The sequence below is a fragment of the Chrysemys picta genome, chromosome 19, assembly GCF_011386835.1.
Source record: "Chrysemys picta bellii isolate R12L10 chromosome 19, ASM1138683v2, whole genome shotgun sequence".
In the NCBI taxonomy this organism is placed as follows: domain Eukaryota; kingdom Metazoa; phylum Chordata; order Testudines; family Emydidae; genus Chrysemys; species Chrysemys picta.
The window spans coordinates 12,666,210-12,686,888 of record NC_088809.1 but is presented as its reverse complement, the minus strand read 5'-3'; the positions used below and the strand labels follow the sequence as shown (position 1 = coordinate 12,686,888).

Here is a 20,679-nt window from a genome sequence, read left to right as displayed (position 1 = left end):
ATTCAAAGAAATGTGGATCTGAAGATCAGTAGCACTTTAAAATGTATTTCATCCTGATTTTACTGTTCCCTTGTCATTGACAAAAATTATAACAAAGCAAAACCCTTAAAATGTTTAAGGGTGGGCTGCGTGTTTTGTCATTGCTGTCTCCTCCAGAGTTTTCAGAATGAAAACATTTCTTGGAAGACAAAATGGTACCACTTAAGTAACAGCATAATTTTCTAGCTTCCTGAAAAATATCCATTGTACTTCCCACGCTTCAGTGCAATCATAATTGGGCGTATTATCTACAGAGCAATTCCTGTAACCTTGATTCCAGCCAGAGGCCTAGTGGGGAGTCTTGGCTGACTTAGGAAGATCGGATTTAACCCTATGTGTTTGAAGCATGTGATAAAATATAAAGTAATGGTAGCATATGCCACAATATGATTTTTCTTCTAGCAGCTAGAAAAATTATGTTCCTTAAGTATAAATCTGCCTCCATGCAGAGGGAGGAAATTCTGATTTTTAGCTCTGAATGGTGGATCTTGGCGCTGATAGGCTACTCTTCCCACTTGTGCAGATCTCCACCTTTGCTGCAAGAGGAGACTACCAGAGCTCAGACCTGCTGTACAGCACTTGTACTAGATTTTTTCCCATGAGAATGTGTAGAACTTGAAAAGGACAACCTAGAGAGTTTCACTACTTAAAATATCTATATTAATGTTAACGTTTGATTACAAGAGCAAATGTACAAAATTCATTTGGGTTGCTATTGATCACAGTTGGTGCTCCCACCTTAATTTTCACCATAATACTTAATTATTTGCATTTGTTATTGTAGCATCCACAATATGACTTAAATCTGCAGAGGCATTGCAAGCGTGTGCTGTTAATTAGCTATCTTAGTTAGGGCATGCGCTGCCTAAACGAGGTATGCTATAGCAAGTTAAAGATGGGTTGACCTGAATTCCAAAGTTCCTGGCATTTTTCTGGTATAACTAACCATGCGTTCAACTCAGACCCTAAATTCTTTGCTGTGTATTCTTGTTCATGCAAAGGCTGCATTAATTGTGGGTTCATACTGAGACTGGCAACATTGGGCTCTTGGGAAGATTGTTTTTGATGGAGTTTATAATCAGGCTCTGCATGTATATATGCTAGCAAGGAACCCTACATACACTTGTAGTGCATGATCCTATGTGACTTGACATCTGTGAGAGTTTTTTGACATTGGCTTAGACGGGAGCAGATCAGTGTCTGAGCTCTTTGCTCTAATACAATACAGTAGCTGTTCAATCCCGGCTTATATAGTGAGTAGGGGGTAGCCTCCCTATTGCTATTGTCATAGGGCATGGGTTCTTGTTCTGCCATGGCATACATGAATTTTTTTTCTCTCTCCCCTTCGCCTGCAGCAGCATGCAAGAGAAGAGGAGAGTTCTCCTTTGGGGAAAGGGAGGTCAGGGGCTTGCTGTTTATACAGGGGAAAGAGGAGCTTCCATGTTTACATCCCCTGTGGTGTTCTCACAGCACACACTTAGGCTGGTCTACACCTAAATCTTACGTCCACCCATCTTTGTCACTCAGACTGAAAAATGTTGCCCCCTGAGCACTATAGTTAGGTCAACCTATAGGTCAACCTATACGGACCTAGCTACCTCCTCTCGAAGAGGTGGATTACCTACATTAATGGAAAAACTCCTTCTGTCAATGTAGGAAGTGTTTACACTCCAGCAGCACAGCTGCAGTGTAGACATACCCTTAGAGTACATCTGTGCAAACAGGAGAGGGAACTGCCAACGTGGACCTCCCAGGCAATAAATGCAGCTATATTTATTCCACTTATGTGCATGCTGATTATTTGTTAAACAAATCCCTACCTCTGGATATTTCCTAAACAAATAGTTATAAGACAACATGTTCTTGTTGTAGGTTGCTGAATGAAAAATAACCATGGGAATAAACATTCATACTAATATTAACATACTCACACAGCCTAGTTTTATGATCAACTCAACCATTATCTCGAAATGATTTACCAGCAGAAGATAACCTACAATTCTGATGGTCAGAACAGTATTTAGGTCCATCAGTAAATAGATGACTAGTTACTGGTATTCAAATAGCTCCCTTGGTAACTTTTCATAGTTTCCTTTGCGTCTCCAGTTGAAGCCCTGTATATTTTTTTCAAATGCTTTGTTTGCAATCTTAAATACCCAGTGTTTGAAAGACATTAAAACTCATGCCTGAGGCTTCTAATTTTTTTCAGTATAAATTAGTATTTGCAGTTTATAACCTGCTAGGACCTGTTCAGGCATCTTAGGATAAAAAAAACATACAAACTGTTCATGTTGCTTTTTGATTTTTGTACCCTGCTGCTAATGCTTTTTTGATGCACTTAGTCATTTTTCTGCAAGGGAGCACTATGATAAAAAGCTCAATGAAATTGCCCAGATAAAACACTGTAATGACTTGCTACTTTCCTCTTGTAAATTATCCCCTCATTTTTCTGCACATAAGTTTTGGAAACTGAGAAGAGTCTGTATGATTTCATCTTTTGTTGAAGCATTTCTCATTGAGATTATATTGTATTGCTGATAAGCCTTCTAAAAACCGACATTATCGGTTATTATGTTTTCTATTGATGACATTTAAGTCAAAACACCCTTTGAGAGATGACCTTGCTTTACACTCTTGGAACCTATATTCCTTGTCTCAAGGAATGATGAGTATTTCTGCTTAATGATCACATTAGATGGTTCTAGTTATGATGTACATTTGTCTATAGTTGTTTTTATTGTTGCCTGTTCTGCCAATAACACGGTATTGTTAACTGGAGATCTGTGTCTTTTAAAATTGTTCTAGAAGAATCTAGATAAATAAGACTGAAATTATAACATCTTTAATATTCAGGATGACATAGCTTTGGTTATGTGACCAATATTCAAGGCATAATTGGGAAAAAAACAAACAAACCATTATGATTATGTTCTCTGTAGTGAATAATTATTTAGTAAAAAGTGAGAAAAACCATATTAGGTTTTTCTTTTCCATAATGAATTATGGTACCTCTGGGAAGAAGTGATGAGGGATTTTTGTTTTTCCACAGAATTTTTTTCAAACAGCTGTATTTTTAAAATATCTTTATTATTTCCTGACAGGTACGAGGAGATGGAACCTATTGCTCTGCATTGTTTGGGGGAATAAATAATTCTAAATATACATATATCAATGTTAGTTGGAAAACCGACATGCTAAAGAGGGTTTGTCAAAACCCAATTTTCCCCATTAATAGAGTTTTTACTTGCAGAGCAAAAATGGTTTTCCAAAACAGCTTCTGCTTTCTGGTAATATTTTGATCCACCATTTTGTTTAGTTTTCATAAAATATATCCTCGCTCCATTCTGTTCAGTGCAGGCTACAACTTTGTTAGTGACTTATTTTTGGCTAGATGCTATAAATTAGATTATTAAACCTGTGTATTTTTCAGAATTATATATTTGCAATGGAAACCTTGACATCTTGCTTACTCACCTGATCCCAGCTGTTATTTTTTCTTGCCCCTTTTATTATAACTTTACTTTCTAGAATAAAACTTGTTCAAAACCTAAAAGATGCTTTAAATGCAACAGTGGCTACTAGCTCTCCCACCTCAAGGCAGGCATCCCATCCAAACTGGGGCTCAAACCGAGTTAAGAAACCATGTTGAAACGTGGGTTCATCATTTTAAACCAGCCCCTAACACAACTGGATTGACCAAAATGCATGCGGCCAGACCATGTTACAAATAATACATATATTTAAATGTTCTAACCTACGACCCTATGGCTAGCCAGTATTTTGTTAGAATTGGTTCTAGCTAGACATTTGTTTAAACACATTTTTCAAATTCATTTTGAAGTCGAGCGCAGAGAGGGTCAAAATCCAAGGACATCTGCTCCTTCCAGCCTGAAAAACAAGAACAAGAGCCATTGTTGAGGAATAAACAGTTTTTTCCCTTTATTTAGTCAAGGTTTTTTTTCTTGAGAGAGGTGATTGGGGTCACCTGGATGGACTGAGTAACATGAATCTTGCAGCAATGGCGGGGGAGAGGAAAACAGAGCCTGAGTGTGTAGCGTGAGGAACTTGCAGTTAGACTATTGTCATTTAATATTAAAAATAATTTTAACTGGTACATAAAGCTTTTCTTTCTCAAAGTGCTTTACAAATATGAATCTCTACAACTCTTCTGTGAGGGAGGCAAATGTTATCCCCCTTTTACAGATCTGGAAGTTGTGGCTTGCCAAAGCCACATAGCAAGCCACACTGAAAGCCAGGATTAGAACTTGGTATCGCCCATCTCTCAGTCCTGTGCTCAAACCACTGGACCAGCCATACTGTTTCCTAGCTCTAGGAAAAAATCATCTTATATGATTACTCAGGTGAACCATGGCCTAATCCAATGCCAGTTGAAGACACTGATTTAGCACCCTTTCCCCAAGCAAGCCAGGACATCTTTTTTATATGGGGTGGGGTGGTTTTTTTTTTGTTTTGTTTTGCTTTTTTTATAATATTCTTTTACGAGTGTAGGTTTTTTCCTTCTGTGATTGTTTTTCCACTTTAATTGTAGCATTAGAACATTTTATGCTGGTATCTTTAATCAGCATTCATTCTTACATGTCTGTGTCTTCAGCTGCACACAATAGTAATGAACTCCAACAGTAATAAACACTTTCTTTTAGACAGAAAGCAGCCAGCAATGTGACCTCAGCTCAGTTCTAAATCCAGCTACACTCTTAACAGACACTGTATTGTTGTAAACAAACTTGGGATTATTGGTAGAGAAATCTTCATAAATGGCTAATATGGAAAAACAGTGGAGGTATATTCAGAGTTCCCAGAGACTAGAAGCATATTGGATTCTTATCCTTGACTCTCCAAAACCAAAGCAAAGCTAATGAGTACAGGAAATGAGTCTAATACTGACTCCTGCGTGTCTTTTGTAAACCATCATTTTTTTTTTGTGCAATCAGTCCTACTTCTAGCCTAAAGAGGCTAAATGCTGTGCTGCAAAAAGGATTATTGATGGGAGGAAAAAACCTTGAACAAGTACTCTGACAGAAAAGAGAGAGAGAGTATGTGGTCTCTGCAGTGGACAAACTGGGTTAGATACATTGGGTTAGATTGTGGTAAACCCTGCATGGGAGGACATGGAGCAAGGAGCTTTCTCTTCTTCACTGCCGTGTAGACACTGCCAAGGAAGGACAGGCCTTTTGGACAGGCTAGGGACACTAGCTGATCCTTATTTCAAGGGAGATGGTATCTTTGTTTTTTCTTCAAATCTTCAAACACAAAGCATACAAAAGAACTCTTGCCAATTAGTTATTCTGTGCCTCAATTTTCCCATCTGTAAAATGGGGATTATGATCCTTACCTGTTTTGTAAAACATTATAAAATATGCACCACCACTGTATAGGTAGTGAAACAATAACAGGAATTTCTAAAAACACTTTGAAAACTCAGTTTATTTTAGTAAATATGTACCTTTCCTCTGAAGAACAAATCCTTGTAGTTGTACTTTAAGAGATGCATCCATGACCATGCTGTCATCTCAAGTGCTGAATTCAAATATAGAGTTTTTTGTATTGTTAAATATAAAGTATTTCACAGGCGTATTATTATTAAAAACTGAATTGTGAATGTATTAAAGTTGAGACTTATTTTAGAACAGTTTCCAGTGCTTTTATAAAAATGGTAACTGAACGGCTCGGGGAATTAGGTAAGATAAGATAGTCTTTCTCCTTTAGGACATTGTTTTTGGCCAGATTTGAAATGAAGCTTTTTGGAGTTTCCTGTGAGATAAAGTAGTCTGAGTTCTTAATGGGTATGCATCCACATCACAAAAATCACCACACATAATTATCACCTCACCAGCGTGGTTCAGATTTGAATGAGCCATGTCTCTCTCATAGGAATATTCTGTTCATAGAATCATGGACATCAGAGATGGTAAAGACCTGTCAGGTCATCCTGTCTTTGTTAATGTGGGATTTTTCCTTCAGGTCAGAGTAGAGACATATTGGTGGAGCAGCCTGGAAAAGTTTGTACTACGGCTGCTTATGCTGTGTATGTTCTGTGGATAAACAGAGGGCTTCAGTCTCCAGGGCTGTCATTCAGGGTCCTTTCCTGAGTGTTAAATTCCCTCTTTTGTGCATGCACGCAAACCAGAGCAGCATATCACTTGTCACTGTTTTCTCATGTAAATGCCTTGGCTGTTGAATGGTTACTAGGGCGCAGACATAAGTGATAAGGCATTAAAGTGTCTTAAATATTGTAAGGTGTTTGTCAGCCTTGGAAATCTGGTACTATGTCTGAGGACCATTTAAAACTGAAATGGTATCTGGTAGGGATGTAAATATCATTTTAAAAAGTACCTGTTTAAACTATTAAAATTATATCAGTTAATCGGTTAACTGGTTAACCGATTCGGGCCTCACAGTGCCTAGGATGGTGCGTCTCCCCTCCCTCTTTGCCCCGGAAAGACGGGGAAGGGCAGCTGCACTCATACTGGGGGTGACACAACGGGCCTAGCCAGGAGCGCCTGGGGCAGTTGAGGGGTCCCAGCACCCCCTCGCATTGTCAGTACCCAGGAAAAGGGAAAGAAGCCCCAGGTACCTAGTTTATCCCGATGCGGCCTCCACAGACGCTCCGTGCCACCCCAGCAGCAGCTTCCCTTCCCTTCAATTATCAGCTGAAACCACAGCACCGACCAGCGCGCCGTCCAGTGGCACAGGCAGAGGCCAGGGACTACTTTACTCCCCGACGGGGCCCACAGCCTCTGCCTGCCCCCCATGGCCTAAACATGCTCCCCCTGCCTGGCTGGCGACACCCTCCCCCCGCGAAAGCCCTGGACTGGCACTTTGCTCGTCCTGCTTCCCTGCACTACCAGGTGTTTCTTGGCCTAGCGAGTGGTATCCTTCCACCGGGGTCACCCCTCAGGTCAGCGGGGCTGAAGGGACTGTTTTTACCAACAAAGGGGTGTACAGGACCCTCCTCGTCACTGGGCCAAAGACCCCATTGGGCTAGAGTGTTACTATCGACCCAGCCCCTTTAAGAGGGGGCTAGGCTCCCAGTGACCTCTTGCGATGCCCACCCCTTCCTGGTTGCCATAATCACCTCTTGCCGGTGTCCCAAAAATGGCATCTCTGCCCCGGCACCCAGCAAGGACTTCTACCAACTGATCGTCACCTGGAAGGAGGTGGGTGAACAAGGGAGGGTTAACGGTAAGACTAATACTTATCGGTCAACCATTTAATCATTTCATATTTTACATCCCTAGTATCTGGAGGGTATAGGCATGCAGAGAATGACCAGATGGTTGCAAGGGCCCAGACATCTGAGCACAGTTCTGTGCATTTTGGCATCTCTTTCCTCTTGAAGAATGTGAGGTTTCCTCTTTCTTGAAACCTCCTCCAGTTCTGAGAAACTGATGAGAAGCTATTTGGAGTTGCTATAAATATACATTTAAATGCTCTTTGGAATTCTATTAAATAACCTGGAAAGAAGCTTTAGTCCTTTTAAAATGGGAGCTTACTACTAGATGGCAAACTAGTAAAACCATAAATATTAATGGATTCTTTTTTTATTCTAATTTACTCATTAATAACAACAACAACAATAAAGAAACATTGGGCAAATACAGATTGCAATAAAGAAAGGAGATTCCTCTAATTTTAAAATAGTTCTTGAACAGAAGCTTTTATTCAAAAGGGGGCTTTTAAAATTGTATTTTAACTCCCTTTTTCATTGTATCTAAACTTACTAAATTACAATTATTGACGTTTTATTATAAGCTGTCTTTATTACTGCTGCAGATTCCCTCACCAGTCGTACCAGTTCTATCTCTAGCAGTGTGATATAGCTGTGTGAGTGTCCCCTAAACCATTAAGGCCTGCTGAGATCACTGCTACTTTGATATCATGACCTGGTCAATAGGACCAGAATGTTAAAATGTAGCTTTTGAGAGCTGGCATATGACAGTACCTTGGGGCTTAGCTGTTGGGGAGGATATATATTTCACTAGGATGTAAAATAAATACTGAAATATGTTTTCTTCCATTCTTTTCACTTTAGTAATAAGGCTCTTAAAGGGGAAAACAATTGTAATATTTTTTGAATTTGTAGATTAATGAGTAGAGTTATTATGCAGAGTGAATCCAAGGTATAGTTAGGCTTTATGGGTGTATGCTCTATTGAAGTCAACAAGGAGTCCGGTGACACCTTAAAGACTAACAGATTTATTTGGACATAAGCTTTCGTGGGTAAAAACCCAATTCTTCAGATGCATGGAGTGAAAATTACAGATGCAGGCATTATATAATGACACCGGACTCCTTGTTGTTTTTGTGGATACAGACTAACACAGCTACCCCCTGATACTTGTCTATTGAAGTCAGTGGGAGTTTGCCATTGACTTCAATAGAGGCAGAATTTAACCCTCTATTTGATGTGTGTGCTTAAATATAAACGTTAGATTAATTTTATTTTTTCCTTGTATGTAGAGAAGGATGGAAATTGAATAATTTAAAATGTAACTATAACACTAAATATATACTTAAAATCAAAACAAAACAAATTTAACACAACACCGAAGGAATCCTGGACTTGTGGTCAGAATACCTAGATTCTCCTGGGAGTCAGAATACATGAATTCTCTTTCTGTTTCTGTCATGGACTTCATGTGTGATCTTGAATAAGTCACTTAGCCTTTTGCTTGTGATGCTTTTTGATTGAAAGTGACCCTTTGTATCATTGCTGCTACCACTGTTATACAATTGCCACAACTCTTCTACAAAGTATATCATGTAAGGTGTCAATGGAAAAGTTACCATCTATATAGTACGATTATCATAGTTAAATCCCTGTATCATCTTGGGCTGTAGTCCACGAAAGCTTATGCTCTAATAAATTTGTTAGTTTCTAAGGTGCCACAAGTACTCCTGTTCTTTTTGTATCATCTTTGTATCTAAAGTTATGAATATTGGCTATGTATTTGTATCTCAAATGTGTTTGTTCCTGAGTGACACCTCACAAATAGATTTACATCAAGGCTAGACTGCTTTGTGTTGATGGCCCATTAAGGACACTTCACTCTAGTGGGCCATAAAAGAAACTTATCCCACCCAGATAGCTGTCCCCAAGGATGCCTCAGGACGAGGGGCCAGTGGGCAACCCCGGTGATCCAGCCAGCTATGTAAGGACATGTGACCCTGGACTCCATCTTTGGCCAGTCACTTTCCACAAACCGGGGCTGTGGGCTTTGATTGGAACAGTATAGTAAAATTCCAAGCACATGGCAGAGGGTATAAAAAGACACCTGAGACATCTCCTTTTTGTCTTCATTTCCTGTTTCATTTCTGTGGACTGGATTTTTAACAAGGAAGCTCTAAACAAGGACTGATGACCCCCAATCTATTTGGGCGATTCTAGAGAGATTTTTTGCAAGCTAGCAGTTCATTCCATCACTGCTATGATCCTGATCTATGAACACTGAAAGTCACCTGTATGTATATGATCTATTAACCATTCAATAACTCTTCTTTTAGATTATTAAACTTTTAGTTTTTAGCTACTAAAGGATTGGCATCAGCATGATTATTGGGTAAGATCTGATTTTATATATTGACCTGGCTAAGTGGCTGATCCCTTGGGCTTGGAAGAATCCTATATCTGATGAAATTTGGTTTTCAGTAGCCACTCATCATAAAGTTCAGTGTCTTGGTGGTGCTTTCCTACCTCTCGTGCATGTTGAGGCTTAATTTCACTGATGTTTGTAAAGTGTTTTAAAATCCTCAGGTGGAAGGTGCTATAGGAGTGCAAAGTATTATTAATAAATAATTATTTGAGTCAGAGACAAAGCATGGAAAATTCCAGCTCGAAAGATGAATGCTTCAGTAATTTGTGCATGTGTGGAAACAAGGGATTGTAATGGAAACTGCTTTGCCACCTTGGTCTGCTAAATTACCAGTTTGGGTAGATAGCCAAAGAATAGATATCTACAGAATTATCATGACAATCAAGGTCAGAGACCTTGCGTCAACTCTAGTGAAAATGATCTCTGGAAATAACTCTGTTATTAGGGAAGGGTTTGCATCTGACCATTCATTTGTTCAGAATCCTATATAATTTTTTGTTTTCTTTTCAACAGAGCAGAAAAGCTACAGTTGCTTAACCACAGGCCAATGACTGCAGTTGAGATACAGCTGGTAAGTTACAGTTCTCCTAACTGCTTAAAATCGTTTGCTCATGGTCATTGACCGATAGGACTTCTGTACACATCTTTATAGTCACGTTTTCTGATTATTTGTTTTCTTTCCTCTCTGCTTCCCCTATGAGACCTCTTTATAAGACTTGCCCCTCTTCCTCTCAGAACCCACAGCAGGGGCAACTCTTCACTCTCATGTTTGTGTCATGTTTGTGTGACCAGACAGCAAGCGTGAAAAATCGGGATGGGGGTGGGAGGTACTAGGAGCCTATATAAGAAAAAGACCCAAAAATCGGGACTGTCCCTATAAAAAATACATTTACCTAGGGGCTTCTTCTGTTGCTTTGTAAAGTCAAATACTTTGGAATATGAATTTTGATTTAGGAAGCTACTGTGGTATATTCCTTTTCATTATTTTTCTAAGGTACAGGGAAGGCAAAAATTTGGGAGAGAACAATAGTTAACAATGACTGCCGCTGTGCCTTTGAAGTGACTGTGTAGCATGAGAACTGTACACTGGGAAGCTTTCAGTTGGAAGTCATCCATTATCAATCTGCTGGAACATAACGTTTGGATAAAGGAATATTACAGATAAAAAGGGATAGATCGGTTAAATGTTCTCCAGAGCATCGTGTAAAGAACACAAATGCTGTATTAATAAGGAGATTATTATAACAAGGCTGTTCTTCTAATAAGGCTGTCTTGCATGGAGAACATCTGTTGACAATCTTACCCTGAGACTTGATTGTGTAATAGCAGGATTGTATTCTGTTGCAAAAGGATAAGGGTTAGAAGTGGATGCTAGTAGGATTGGGGCATCCTATATTTCTCACAACCCTTGATAGCAAAGAACTAGAATTTCTAGCAGTAAAAACAGCTGATAGGAGGAACAGTCCCTAGGAACTGCTATTGTCAAGTTTATCTATGAGTTAATTCCACTTTCTGCAGCTGCAGACAAGAGCATGAAGGCTTCACTCGTTTTGTTAGGCAGCTTTTCAGAAGTGAAGAAGTAGAGCCTTCAAATGTTTTAGAGTTTCTCTGTCTTTCTATTAGCTTCCTGCATTGCACTTACAATTCATTAGGTTTCAGCATAGTTCATATTCTGTCTTCTCTTCTTAAAATATACTCATCTTATTGTCACTTTCAAGACATCCTTTGTATTTGACTGCTCCCTCAGTTACTAATTATCTTGTCTGTCCACATCACATAAAGTGTATCTGTTTATGCTCCAATATCCAGCTGTTAGTTTCAGCTTCCAATCCATGAGGCAGGTGTAAGCAAAATATGACTTTTGAGTTGGAGTAAAGGGACTGCATTGGTACATCATTTGTACCTCAACTCTTTCAAGGTTTAGCAATATAAAAGTTAAAATTGCTCTATTAAAACTGATGGGTTGCGGCAATAAAACAAGTTAAATGCGAATTCACCAATTTTGGTATGTAACCATTCTCTAAGTAACCCAAAGCAACCTGTTATATAATTAGAAATTACTCTTAGGAGGTAATGTAATGTTACACTTGGCAACTAATCTTGAGTTTATCCCCAAACTGTATCCCAAACTAGACAATAGAGTGAATTAGTGATGTACCTGTGCAAGTTTCTCCAACATCACAATAGGTTTAAGATGAGTGGATTGCTCATATATACACATGGCATTGTGTCAAATTAAGTCAGCAGAAAATTTAAACTACATAGATCCTTTATTAAACTAGTCAATCTTTGTGGAGTAACAAATATTAGGGTGTCACAGGCCATTTTGGGGGAGGTTGCCTTTGGGATCTGTGTAATGAATGGCTGTTTACTGTTAACAAGAGTTAGTGTTACAGCATCCTCAAGCAAGTAGAACCTCCATGTATTTATAAGGAATTTAATACATACAAACAGAAGCCACTGGGAGTTTTGTCATTGACTTCAGGAGGACAAGGATTGTCTATACAGAAGTTTCCATGAAAGCAAGTCTGTTAGCTGGAGTGGAGGATTTGAAAGGCAAAATCTATAGGTAAATTAATATGAACTCTAAAATGATCTTGATTGCACTGTGAACTTTTTTTTTTCTTAAAAGCTTTGACTCATCCCTGGATACAGATCTGAAGCAATTGATATTGAACATTTTAAACCATAAGTTTCACAAAAAGCGGGTGAATTAATTCAATTTTAAAAAGAGACACCTTCTGGAACGAATTACAAAACAAGCCACGTCCTCAAAAGTGTGTGTGTGTCTGTGTGTGTGTAATTCCCCCAATTTATTTTGAGTAATTTATGTAAAAGGATATTTAATTCTATTTGTTTCCTTTTTGGCTTCAAGTCTTTTTATTCTCTCCTGTATAATTCCTGCCCTGTAATAGTGCACAAAATATAAATCAGGGTAACTATATTTAATCTAAAAGGCATCTTTCTGTGGTGAGGTATCTTTTTTTGTTTTAATTCAGGTCTTTTTTTGTTTGTCCTCCTCTTGCATAAATCATTCCACTTTGTTTATAGTTGCCTTCTCCAGACTCTGTGCTGAGATAGTTTTTAAAGGATAACAACAAAAGCAGTATGAAATTCTAATCCTTATCCCACTGGATAAAACATTGTATGCAGTACAGCTGTCTTGACCTCTAGGTTTAATCTCAAACATATGTTGTTCATGGCTCAGTGACTCACACAGAGAAAGAAAGAAAGACAGTGATGTTGATCTAACCATGACATGGGTTCCAACTTTATGTAATGCTTAACAATGATGTGTTAGAAGATTGAGGAGCTTCTCTTTAAAGAACAGATTGCTCAACATCTGTCTCTCATTGGAGCAGTAGGTGTTAATTTTACATATTTTAAAACTAGACTTCCACACCTGGGAGTTCACTGCCTCATGGGATCCGCTCCATGCAACCAAACTGGCAGATTGCCATTTATTGTTGACCAGAGAATAACAACACCTATTCCTCTGGAAGATGCAAAAGGCTGGAAGGTTTAAACATTTCGTGTTTAATTTCAAACAATGCACATTGCGTACTTGTCTAGTTTCCTATCACAAGGAGATGAATCCAACCATTCAGCCTTTTGCTGTATTTCTTTTTCTTATGGTCTGTCTTCTTAGTATGTTTGTGCTGAACATCTTAGAATTACTCTACATTTGAGGAAACTGCAGGTATTTCCTTGCTTAAAGTGTCTCCTACATTGGAACAAAAGTATATTGTGATTGTAGCTCTGAGAAGTACCAAAATGCACCTTTCTCTTTTTTGTTATTGATTTTTGCATTTAATACGGCCTTGAAACTATTATCTACAGAAAAACAATAGTGTGCAACCCACAGATTGTTCTCTTCATACATCAAATATTGTTCACCAGTGCAGGGTATTTTAAAGTTTTTTGTATTGTTTATTCTCCAGCATTTGCAATATATATTTGTGGCCCAAATGCCTAAGGAAACAGCCCTTTTTCAGCTGAAAAATATTTTACTCCAATCATATTACAGAATAGTGCTCACTTACAATATCTTTTCTCCTGACTCCTGCATTGAACCTATCATAGTGACCATTGCTGAGTAGAAGGAGAAAAAACTCGTGACTGTTGCTCCTAGTATTAACATATCCCATTGGAATGTAATAATTGAATTGAAGTATTTGTCTGTGTCAAATGAGAAGCATGATTGACTGCAGCATGGCAATAAATTTGATCTTGTTCGCCACACAATTGCATTTTCCTGAAATAAAAAACATATATTCATATATATATATTCAAATGCAAATATATATAAATGCAACTCATATGCTACAGCATCTGCTACAGAGAAATTTTACAATGATTTAGGGTAGCAAAAAGGTGAGTGCTGAAATGCAGTATCATCTTTGGAATTATTTATTAGAACCAGTAGCATGGACACTGTGATTTATTGCATTTCTTCCACTTTGATTTTAATAAGGTTCTTACTCTGAGCCTTGAGAGAGACACATGCCGGTCTGGTTGTATTGGAGAGTGTTTTTTAACATGTACCTTCTGTTATTGTAATGCCAGGTGCTTTCCACTAGTCACATGAGGCTTTTTTAAAGCCCACCCGTATCTCCAAACATAGTATAAACAAGGAGACCATAATAAACATTAAAAATGTCAGTCCAATTGAAATGTTGGCTGACTATGCCATACAGTCTCCACATGGCATCATTTGCTGAGGTAATCTATCTCCATTTGGATTGTGTGGTCCTGCCAATAAATACACTATATATAATTCATTGACAAAAAAAATGTATTTTATTTTCCCCTAGCTTAAAGTTTTGCATGCCCTTCTGCTTAGAGTTTGTTGCTTTTACAACTTTAGCCAGTTGCAGGATAGAGGTTAGCAGGACTGCTTTATAATCCATAAGTGATTTGGTATTTGTTCCTTTGTGAAAGTTTAGTTATAAATGTTAGTACTTAAAAGGTTTGTTTCTTTCCCTCCTTCTGTGGTTTTTCCTTCTATATTATTTTTTCTGTGAGGTTAGTGTTTCCTCAGTAATCAGGGAGCATTTTGTCTTATAATTGTAAATCAGGAACCTGTGTGCAAATCAGAAGTGTGCTAAAGTCTGGTGCACTTAGAACGAGCCACTGAATCTCCTTCTGTTTCCCTGGTTTGATGTTTTTATTTGACTCATTTCCACTTGTCTCTTTATCTGTATCTCGTTCATGTTTAATCTTTTGCATGTCTTCTTTATCTTGTTACTTTGCTGTTTTCTAACTGCATAAAACATTTCATGTCATTACACTTGCTGTTTCTTTTTTTTGGAGGGGGGAAGGAAATCTAATTTTCTAGTTTATTCTTTTGTTCCTTGAGCCCTTTGGTTATACTTCACCTCTGCAGAAACATAGACCTCAATAGCTCGCGCTCAGCCCATCCCAAACACAAAGACTTTATCCCATTCCAATATATATGTACTTCTAAAGAAGAACAAGGGTGCATGCTTAAGTCACTGTTTGGAATCAATCCGTCCTGCAAGATTTCCTTATTCAAGTATTACTATTAATGTCAGCATGACTATTCACATGAGGAATTGCAACAGGATTAAACACTACAGTTTACCAAATGCAGCCACATTCTGGACAATTAATGCACTATCATTAGCACTGAGAATGAATCATTCAATCTTAACTAGCTTTGACTCTCTAAGAGGCAACAGGTCTGTCTTTGTTGTATGTTTGTACGGTGCCTAGCACAATAGGGCTCTGGTGCTGCAATAATACTTACTAATTGATAATATAACACTATAATCTGGTGCAAAACCAGGTAGACTACATTCTCTCTCTCTCTCTCTCTTGCCAGCACTGTTAGTAATAGGGTGACAGGTCAGTTGTTTGAATTTAAGCCTTTTCAGTTGCTTTAGCAAGGAAAAGTAAATTGAAAAAAGTTTTGAGGATCTTAATTTTGGATTTAGGTGCCTAAAATCCCTTTGTGGATCTAGCTTACTGTGTCAACAGATATGAATGACCCTCAAAATATAATTTATAATTTCCATGGAAATTTTACTTCAGGAAAAAAGAATTAGAAGTATGACAGTCTGGAAGTGACTAGTTAAGAGATGCGGCCATTTTCTTCCTGCCATATATTTCTCCAAACTTGCTATCAACCCATGCAAGTTACACCCTGCCACGTTGCCTGTGCTATATCCCCTTTTGTTGTGTTCTAAAGTAATAATATGTTGTTGGATGTATACAGGAGAATTAATATACTGTTCACTTTTTTAGAGCTAACTGTTTCAAAATTAAGTACTTAGGGTGCCTTCGCATATGGCAGAGCTCCCTATGTTTTCTGCTAGTGCACTGTGTTGAATGACTAGTAAAATGTTTTTATGAATAAAAGGAAAAACCGTAAAGGTGGGATCTTGCAAAGCATTCAGTGTTGGCCTAACTGTTCCCATTGGGAACACTAGGCAAAGATTCCCATTGATTTCAGTCGGAGCAGAGGACAGTGCTGAGCACTCTTAAAAATCCCACCCTAAATGTTCATATTTCTACATTTAAAAATAACAAACAAAACCTAAAAGGCATTCCTTTCCTCAGCAGGCTAACCGAAAAAAAAAAAAAAGGAAATTTGGAATCTCTATACCAAAGACAATGTTTGCAAAAGCACCCAAGTTCCTTTTTCAAAAATGATCTAAGCGTTTAAGCGCTTAAAGCCTATTTATTTTAGGCTCCTAGGTTCCTAAATCACTCAGGCACTTTTGGACCTTGGACCAATGTTATGCCAAGTCATGTTAGAGAGGTCCTGAGCCCAAAGTCTTAGAAAAATGTCCAAAAGAAAACTTCTGCCAAATGTTCATAAGACTAGAACTTTAAAACTGGCTCATTTTTACACTTTTACTTTAAAAATACCAATGTACCTTGGGAGGACATATGGAAAGTGACATTTTAGAAAAATAAGTTTCTTTTTGGAGAAGTTGGGGGGTCTTACAAATCTGGCTTATAGTGGAGAGCTAGTTCCGATCATAACTACGGAGCAACTATCATTCTGCAGTACATTTTTATCAAAAGGATTCAGCTTTTTACAAGCAAGTTTGCATATCAGACAATGTGTAATGCCCAGTGAATGCAGCATCTCCTAACTGTGTAAATCTTCGCTCTGGAGGTGAGGGAGGAAGTGTGGATTTACAGTGACAGTAGGTTGTTTTGGATTTGCAGATGGTAGAGGAAAGTGAAGAAAGACTAACAGAAGAGCAGATTGAGTCACTTCTTCAGACAGTCTCCAGCGTTCTTCCAGGGAACCCAGCGGAAGAGCTGCAGAAACAGGCGACAACGGCAGCCGAAGAAGATGATGACCCAGAATAGACAGCATCTGAACCTAAGTTGGCAACATCATCAAAAGCTTCATGAGGAAAGAACCAGCTAAACTTTTTGATTGCAAAGACCACGTCTGGGGTTTTTCACCCACGGCTTAATCTTGTGTGACATCACTGTACAGTATATGAATGTTTTATTGTATAAATCATGAGAGCAACAGTTGTTTATAAGAAACATAAATCAAAGGAGAGCTCTCATGTCAGCCTTTTGTGAGATGTGAGAAAGATAGTAACTGGCTTCATAACACAGCAGTTTGTGACATAGTGAAAATAAACCTTATACTTGAATATTCTTTTTTTCCATTACCCATGTAACAGCTGTTCTTTTCTGAGTAGGGTTATATGCAGCTGGCAATGTTCTAATTAGCATAGCAATACACTATAATTATAATTGATTTAATATGTTTTTGAATTACTCAACTGTTTTCCAGAGTGCAGTTTACAATGCAGTGTCCATTCTGTGTGGAAGAAGCTATTTCAAGGTATCGATACACAGTTAGAATAAAGTTCAAAAATTGTTTAATAGCCATATAAGATCAGTAGTAATAGATCCTTATAACTACTAATATCTTTAGGGTTATACCATGGAAGTGGAAGGAATGTAAAGGCTGTATCGATATGGTAACTAGTCTCAAGGACACCTCTGATATGACCCTATGCTTATTTTAAATACAGGGCCAGATCCTCAGCTGATTTAAATGGACAGAATCCCACACAGTCAAGAGAGCTATGCTGATTCACACCAGTCGAGGATCTGGACGATAAAGTTCGGGTTTTCAGTAATGCAAACAAACAAAAAGTAGAAGTATAAGGCTGCTTTTTTTTTTCTTTTCTTTGAATCACCTGTTGTCTAGGTCTTACATGTAGAAGATTGCACAGTCCACATGAGCTATGCTATCAGGGCACAACTGGGTGAGTTAATGATGACACGAGAGCCTTAACTATGAATTTCCCTATTTTGTTTTTAGAAGTTTAACGAGGCTCAGTCCTTGCTCAAGCAAAACTTCCACTGAAGTCAACAGGAATTTTGTCTGACCACAGACTACAAGATCAAGCACTTAATGTTGAAAGTGTCAGAGATCGTTAAATCACAAATCGTACATATATGGTAACAGGCCACGCTGTTTCTTCTTATGCTATGACTGCAAACAAAAATTGTACCAATCATTATAATGTGTTAAAAGCCAAAATAAAAAGTTTGAAAAAACTCCTAGGAATTTCGTGGTTGATAGCAGTGGGAGTCAGAATATCTGATTTCTGTTTCCAGCTCTGTCACAGCCTTCCTTTGTGACACTGGGCAAATAATTTACCATTGTTCTGCCTCAGTTTTCCCTTATGTGAAGTAGAACAGTAATACCTGCTTCACAGGAGTGTTGTAATGCTCAGTTCATAAATATTTGTAAGATGCTTTGAGGTACTGAGATGTAAGGTGCTATTCAAGTAGAAATTATAAGTACTACACCTCTACCCCGATACAACGCTGTCCTCGGGAGCCAAAAAATCTCACCATGTTATAGGTGAAACCATGTTATATCGAACGTGCTTTGATCTGCCGGAGTGCGCAGCCCCTCCCCCCAGAGCGCTGCTTTACCATGTTATATCCGAATTTGTGTTATATCGGGTCGCGTTATATCGGGGTAGAGGTGTACTATCTTTAGGAAGTAAATAACTATATATCAGGTTAATAAATTCTAAGGCTGAAAGCCAAGGCGTGTTTTAGCACAAGGTATAGTGATTATGGTGTTAAAAGGAAAGGTCCAAGGTTTTTTTTTTCTTGTTAAATACATGTAAATATTCATAGTAGAGGGTGGAAGGGAAGCCCTCCAAAATAGCTAATGGACTATCAGACTACTGAAAGATACATTTTAAAATTTGTTTTAAAATTAAACTTTTGGGTTCTTACGGGTCATTACTGGTGCTCGACAGCTTGCAGGAATGGGCCATGTCTATTAGAATGTATTGTATTTTCTAAAAGCGAGCTCATGAAGTGTCATTATAAAGCTAACAGAGCAAACAGAAGCAAAATCACAAGTACCTTTAAAATATAAGTGAGTATTTTCACCGCTTTCTTCAGCTGGTTGTTCCACGTCGGAAATTGTTGATTTGTTATCATAATATATATGCCAGCGTCAGTGTGGTTTTATGTTGAAAGTTGAAAATGTGTTGTTTGGATTTCTAGTAAACTGCCCTTTTACTACATTATTTAAAGTATTTAACAATAAATCACTTCCAGATGAATAAAAATATGTACTTTTGTACAAATACAAGAATAGACTACTTATCTCAATGAAGACACAAAAATGATCATTTTCCTGGAAGTATTTTGCCGAACGATATTCTGAGAAAGATTATATAGGGTTTCAACATCTGCATTGCATTAAGGAATTTTGTTTTAACCTGCTGCCTGTATTTTCTGGATGCACAAATACAGGCGGTGGATTCTGGAACTATAACGGCTCTTGTTTCATGCTTGTTTGCACTCTGATTGGTTACTTGGAAGCCATGATCCTGAGACTCAGAAATGGTTTATGGAAAACAAATATTACTTCATATGTGATGGTATCTTCTGGTGTGCTGTAAGTTACATGAAAGAGCTGATTAGTATCTAAAGCCACTTATTTTTTTACTGCTAATCTGTTATCTAGTACTGCAAGTGCATGCTGGGTTATAAAACAGAGCAATACACATTCCCTGCCCCCAAAAACTTACGCTCTGAGGCCCTGATTCAGCAAAGTACTTAAACATTTGCTTAACTCTAAGCATTTTTATAATCCTATTGACTTTAATGAGTCTACCAACATTATTAAAGTTAGCCACATGCTTAAGTACCTTGCTGAATCTGGGCCTGAGAGACCGGATGAAACATATCACAGAAGTTTAGGTAAAGGATGGTGTGGAGGAAATACTGCTGCAGAAAATAAAGTAGGACTTCTGAAAGAGGAGGATTTTGAAGAAAGAAAAGAGAGGGAGCGCTTAATAGAGAAGAATTTGGTAGATGTTTCCAAACAGAGGGGACAGCACGAAAAAAGGCATGAAAACGAGAGTGAGATGGTGAAAGGGACAGTAAAGGGAGAACTTGGGAGAAGGGTAAAAGGAAATTAAAGCAGAGGTGTAGGCTCTAAGGTTATGTAGTGTCTCGAAGGTGAGGATGGGTTTGACATTATTGCTGTAAAAGGCAGCAGGTTAGTGAAGGGATTCAAATTGTGAGGAGATGAAGTTAACTGTGGTCTAGAGTGTTCTGGATAGACTGGAGATAGGAGGGGCCAGAGACTTACAGTAGTCAAAGTGAAAAATGAGCAAGGCTGTGGACAAGAGCCTTAGGAGAGGGGCTAGAAAGAAAGTGGAATAAAAAATGACAGTGATCTTGTATTACGTATGTTCTGAGATTGGATTTTTATGTTTCTACAGAAACTGATATATCAATTAATATAGTGTGTCGGGTAATGCATTTATCGCTCTACAAATACTTTACCTTCTAAACTGACCCATCCAAGTGCAACTAAATGTTGGTTCAGAATGCTGCTGCAAAGATAATTTTTCTAGCCCAGTGCCTTGACCATGTCACCCCTCTCCGTGCATCTCTTTACTGGCTCTCTCTTCTCATTGGATCCAGTGTAAGCTGCTTTTTTCCCCACTTTCCACCCTACATATGCATCTCTCATTTGCTA

The 20,679-nt window shown here is 38.2% G+C and overlaps 1 protein-coding gene across 5 annotated transcripts in view; it reads left to right on the top strand.

Annotated features, from left to right (window-relative positions):
* Positions 1-19,255, top strand: part of CRCP (CGRP receptor component) — a 45,393-nt gene extending 26,138 nt beyond the window's left edge. For 3 of the 5 annotated variants that reach the window (XM_005283418.3, XM_005283417.5, XM_065573361.1), the window contains 2 exons: positions 10,167-10,224; positions 16,854-19,255. In XM_005283418.3, the coding sequence (XP_005283475.1) occupies positions 10,167-10,224; positions 16,854-17,000 (205 nt within the window). In that variant the 3' untranslated portion in view covers positions 17,001-19,255. Of the gene's footprint in view, positions 1-10,166; positions 10,225-12,107; positions 12,223-16,853 lie in introns of all 5 variants that reach the window. The other 2 variants (XM_065573363.1, XM_024099703.3) reach the window with 1 other exon arrangement.
* Positions 19,256-20,679: the final 1,424 nt, after the last annotated feature.